Here is a 5,687-nt window from a genome sequence, read left to right as displayed (position 1 = left end):
GGTTGGCAACCCTAATGCAACCCCCTGTGTAGCCAGACAAAATGTAAAAACTCATAACCTTGGATGCACTCCAAGCAACCTGAACCTGCAAGGAAAATAAAGTCTAGGCTCATTTGTCACGTGAAACTCAACACAATTTTTTCATTTAAATCATTTATCCATATATCTGTAGGGTCAAATCTAACTTCTGTTGTTTCACCCGTTCCCTGTTCTGCAACATTTGGCTGTCAGAAGTGTGCACTTTTAATGACTTTTGGGTCATCTAGATGTTTCCTAGGTGGCATATTGATTGTGGACCAGGAATATCAAACATCGGCCCGGCTAGGGCTCCAATCTGGCCCACTGGACTTTTTTGTGGAGGGGTAATTCAGCTTTGGACTTTTATCTGTAATTTTAAAAGTTTTGTTGACTGATTAAAACTCTTACATGGCTACTCACAACACATCAAAGTAATTTGTGATTTTACGCATTTATTTCTTCAAGTTTAAGCCCAAAGGGTTATGCTGAATGAATGAAGCATTTGTTTATAATGTAGAAAGACTGTGACACAACTGAACTGAGTTTCACTGGTCCGGTTCAAATAAGATGGGCTGTGTGTGGTAATTGTATCTGTTGACATTCCCTCCTGCATTAGCTTAAGCCATCAACAAAGAGTGTAACCTCATTTTTTGTCAGTGGCGCCAAATAAATCAGTGCAAGGGAGTATAGCTGCTTCTAGGCAAGGATTGCCATTTTCCCCTCGCCTTGTGATTACAGCATGAATGTTTGATACTTCTTACACACATTACACATTAATCACATAAATATTGTATATTATTCATATAATCATCATATAAATAATACGCAGATATGTTACTTGAATAATTACCATCATGAGAGAAAGTGAGGAAAAAACTGAGACTATTCACTCATATCAGCAGAGAGGGCACACGGCCTGCTTACTCGTCTTTTTCCACACTTTTAACAGAAAAATACGCCACTCACATAATTCACCACCGTACAGAATATATTCTGATTTATTGCGAGCAACACAACCTGATGTTGTTGCAGTTGTAGTAATTTCCAGCCTGTCCTTGTTTGTCCTGCCTTTGCCGCTCCTCTGAGTTCCCTGTTTGACATAAAAAAAAATGGATGCAGGAAATGAAATAGTTTCAAAAGTTTTATCCGGCCTGTACAGCTCATCTACTAACTGGAGGGTTGATGGTGCGATCCCTGGCTGCTCCGGCCTGCGTGCCAAATATCCTCGGGCAAGACATTAACCCTAAGTTTCCCTCTATTCATGCACATGTTGAGCATGAGTGCTGGAGGAGATGTGGGTTACATTGTGTTGCTAAAGCAGTTAGTGGAACATCAGTCGACAGTTAAGTATAACAGTGAAGTTAGCTGGTAGCAGCTAGGTTGTTTGGACTGTGTTGACAGCAGAGTCAGGCTGCACAGTGTTTCTCACAGCATCTTTTTGCCTCTTTAAACTGTTTTGGTGAAGTAACTCTGTGAGAGACTACGGAGATTAAAAATAAAAAAGGGACATGCCACGCACACTTGATGATGCCATTTCCTCTTTCACTTCAGGTTCAGCAGCATTACCGCGCAACATGGCATTCTTAACAAGTAAGCGAGACAGGGAGCCAGGTGACAGTCAGCGTTTGCCTTCCTGTCACAAGGCTCCAGCTGAGGAGAAGAAAATCAGGATGTTATGTAGAAAAACAGGTACTCGCCTGCTGGGAATGTTTTTGTAAACTTCTGCATCTTTCTTTGCAAGTGTATTATTCCTCCTTAAACTCTAGCTGCTATTTGAAATGATAGTTTCAGTTCCTGTGCCTGTCCTGCAGTGCACAGTGACTCCAGGTCACTGAAGAGGAGGCCTGCCAGCCCTGCTGTGCTCAGATCCACCTGCCCTTTAACAGCTCGAGCACAGAAAAGGATGGACAGCGATGAAAGAGAAGGGAAGCAACAGAAGAAGGGAGTGGAGGGGGACAGGCGAGAGGGCGCTCAGATACACCTCCTGAGACCTCGCCAGCACTTACTTCATGTCAAGAGGGCTAACAAGGTCTGGTCATGCTTTACTACACGTTTGCTTGTGTGAAAAGTGTGCTGTTGTATCATCGGTATGGAAACCAAACACTAATAAACATACAGGTCCTTTTAACACCCGGGGTTGTTCCTTTTGGACTTTGTCAACAGTTTTTTACTAAGTTCGATGAGAAGAGTAAAAGGTCTTGGACACATTGTCAGTGGCACCTGATGGTGGCTGAAGAGGGCCACTGACTGGAGTGTGTGTGGATTAATAAAGCTGCTCTTTGACAGTCACAGCGCTGCTGTCAGTGCTGCCAAACAGCTGAAACAGTCACCGTGACATTTAACCTGATATGTGCAATATTGAATACAAATGCATAGAGAGCTGTCGCCTCTCTGACATCTAGAGCTAAAGTTCAAGTTGCTGGTAAGTGATACAAACAGTCCAAACACTGGGTCTGCAGATATGAATCAGCTTTAGTGTACACAAATGATGGATTTGTTTGTTTGTTTTGCTTCTGGTTTGTTGTTATCATACACCAACATAGCATTATTTTATTTTGGTGTTGTGTTTGACATATAAGCTGTAGCAAAAATATACAAAGGAAATCTGAGTATTTCTTCACCCGTGTGTGTGTGTGCACCCCTTGTGCATTTGAGATTAGCATTTGTTAAAAAAAAACATCCCCAAGACAGACTGTGGGGGTTTGGAGGGTCCTCCCCCCAATGTCATACATGTTAAATAATTCTCCCCGGATGCTCTGATTTCCTCCCACAATCCAAGGACATCAGTGTTAGTTTGATGGAATTACGATCACTAATTAATGTAAATCCCCATAGTTGGCTATAGTTGGATCAGCACTAAAAATAAATGGACAGAGAAACAGGAGCAGTGCTGACACCTCCTTCCATCATCTTATACACAGATCTCAGAAACAAAAAACAGTCCAGAAAGCGACTAAAACCTTTAGAAATGTCAGTTGTGATCAGACTGAAAGCCTCTCACCTTGTCTGTGTGTGTGAACGTATTTAGTTTCAATCTCTGGCCTCTGTCATCACGGCTCAGTGATGCCAACGCTAAAGTCATGTGATGGTGGCGTTGTTCCTCTGGATGCGTCGTTGACTTCATATGTTGCCAAATGCATTTAAACAAAAGTTGCATGGTTACTGTGAAACCAAAACATCTAAGCATCATAAACCAGGGTGATGCTAACTTTGGGCCTACAAAAATGATTATCCACAGAAGTATGCAGACTATCACAATTTCTCTCTGTTGCAGGTTGCCATGGTTACTAAAATCTCTGAGCAAAGAACCTCCTGTGTAGCGTCAGTCATTCCTTTAACGCCGAGAACTGGTGTTGGTAACAAACAAGGCACAAGGCCATGCAATACATACAAATCAAGGCGCCATCCCCAAAGCAGAGCCCAGGAAAGCAGCAACAAGTACCACCCCCTACATCACAACCACCGTCGGGCTAACAATCAGCACCTTCGCCACCCAACGCTTTCTAAATACTATAGCATCCACACGACCTTCAGTATTCTCCACAATTCAGGAAGAAATTCACGCCAAACTCCATGTTTAAATAAACGTTCAGTGTCTAGACGGCTGAATGAGAACCCTGTGGTCCTGAGGTTATCCAGACGGAGGAGGGGCCTTCCACCAGACACCAGTCCTGTCCTTCCGAATCGGGTTCCCTTGGACAAAAACTCATCAAATGAGTGCCAGACATCTCAGGACAAAGATGCTCGTGTCTCACAGGAGAGTGATATTTACGAGATTCAGCAGAAAGGGGACAATGTTAGAGAGGATTATGTGAACATGTGTAAACACTCTGGTAACCACGATGTGAAAGCTGTAGGAAAAAGATACGGGCATGTTGGAGATGTGAAACTTGAGAGGGGAAAGGGAAATATAGAAAAGCAGCCTGTGGCAAGCACAGCTGCTCTGGAGGCCTCTGATCAAAGGGAAAGCCTCACTAATGTCAGCACTAGCTATAACCTCATGCCTGCTGGTGAGGTTGTATGGAAACACCTGAGAGAGAAAACACTCCAAAAACATCAGAACTCTGCAATCTTAAAGCCACCTGCCAGGGCTAATGAGTCCAGGGCTGCTGCTGCTAGGACTAGTGTAACTAAAGCTGCTATTAACTCAGTGACATCTGACCCACCAGCCAATTCTTTTTCCAGGCACAGTGCCAAGGGTACTGATAACAGCAAGAAAATTAAGAAGAGTAGATTACGAGCCGGCACCAACATAGCCCATGAATCCAAAAGTGCTACAAAACAGTCTTCAATGAGCACCACGAAGGACACATGCAAGGATGGTGCACTTACCATCAGTTACTGTAGCACTTCCAAAGAGGGGCTTCTCCAGGCCAAGCCTACTACCTCAGCCATCAAGACCAGGTTCAGCTCTAGAATCCTTCTAAAGCACAGATTTTTAAACAGTATCCAAACATGAATACACTCACTGTTATGTAACTAAGATTTTATGATGACAAGTACAGAAATGTTTTTAAAAGCTTTTATTGTGTTGAATAGTGGCAGAGCATGATGACGGGTTTCCTGTCAGACAGCACATGTCCTGTACTGGTGTCATTGTTGAAGATAAAATAAACTGGAAGTCATGATACTGGCTGATGCACTATAAAGTGGACTGTATGATGCAGAAGTGATAAAGCTTAAAAGCTGCTAGCTTTCAGTTGATTCATTGTTTGCTTTCTGTCTGTTTATTTTCTTCTTGCTATTTCTCTTACTGTATCTTGGAAAAAAATAAAAGTATGGGGGGGGGGGCACCTTTTAGCACATTATGGTAAATGGACTACTCAGTGTGAGCTGTCAAAGCACTCTTTCTACACGTTTCATTCACGCACAACGCGTTTATCTAAAGCGCATTTACATAACAATCGCACACACTTTGATGGGAGATCCATGAGCGGACCTCGGGGTTCATTATCTGCTTGAAGGATTCTGTGACACATGGACAGGTGGAGCCAGGCATCAAGCCGCCGACCTGGTAGAGCACCAGCTCTGCCTCGGAGCCGCGGCCACCACGAGGTCAACATTTTGTTTGAACAGCTACAGTAGTTGTCTCCTCGGCTCCCAGCTGCACTCGGGCTTCTGTCCTAACATTTCTGAAACGTGTTGCTAACTTGAAATTTATGTATTCAAAATAATAAACACAGTTTTAAAATTGAAGCTTTAACATTTGACATTTTTATACTACTGCTACATTTTGACCCAAGACAGTTTGTTGTACTACATAATGTCGCGTTTAATCAGTCTGCATATTTTATCTGCATTGCCAATATTAACTTTTGCACTATTTTAGGACCATAATAAACGTTTCGGCTAACATAATTTACTAATGCTAGAATGTAAAGAATGCAATAACGGCACCACTGCTGCATCAAGCAACGTGCAGCATGACCCCTGGGTGTTTGCTACCCGGGGGATCAAACCCTCTGTGGGGCAAGTGTTGCCATCTTGGAGGATGGAGGTTGGTCCTAGACGATGGAAACACAAGATTTCCACTGATATGTTTCTTGAGTGAGATTAATGACAAGCCTCATTTTTCCAGTAAGGACAATGCTACCCTATATTTTTATGCTGCCTCCACCAAAAGCTGTTGTTCTCCGAGCCTTCCTCACACTTTGACCCTATGATCAAAC

General features: G+C 43.0%; 1 protein-coding gene across 1 annotated transcript in view; it reads left to right on the top strand.

Moving 5' to 3' along the window:
- The window catches only part of LOC102195301 (uncharacterized), a 14,746-nt gene extending 10,039 nt beyond the window's left edge, over positions 1–4,707 (top strand). Inside the window, exons 6-8 of the mRNA XM_005752881.2 lie at positions 1,570–1,707; positions 1,830–2,047; positions 3,293–4,707. Coding sequence (XP_005752938.1) covers positions 1,570–1,707; positions 1,830–2,047; positions 3,293–4,477 — 1,541 coding nt within the window. The 3' untranslated portion in view covers positions 4,478–4,707. The remainder of the gene's footprint in view (positions 1–1,569; positions 1,708–1,829; positions 2,048–3,292) is intronic.
- Positions 4,708–5,687: the final 980 nt, after the last annotated feature.

Source organism: Pundamilia nyererei, unplaced genomic scaffold (assembly GCF_000239375.1).
Source record: "Pundamilia nyererei isolate P.nyererei 1_Seehausen unplaced genomic scaffold, PunNye1.0 scaffold00387, whole genome shotgun sequence".
In the NCBI taxonomy this organism is placed as follows: Eukaryota; Metazoa; Chordata; class Actinopteri; order Cichliformes; family Cichlidae; genus Pundamilia; species Pundamilia nyererei.
This window is presented reverse-complemented; position numbering and strand designations above follow the sequence as displayed.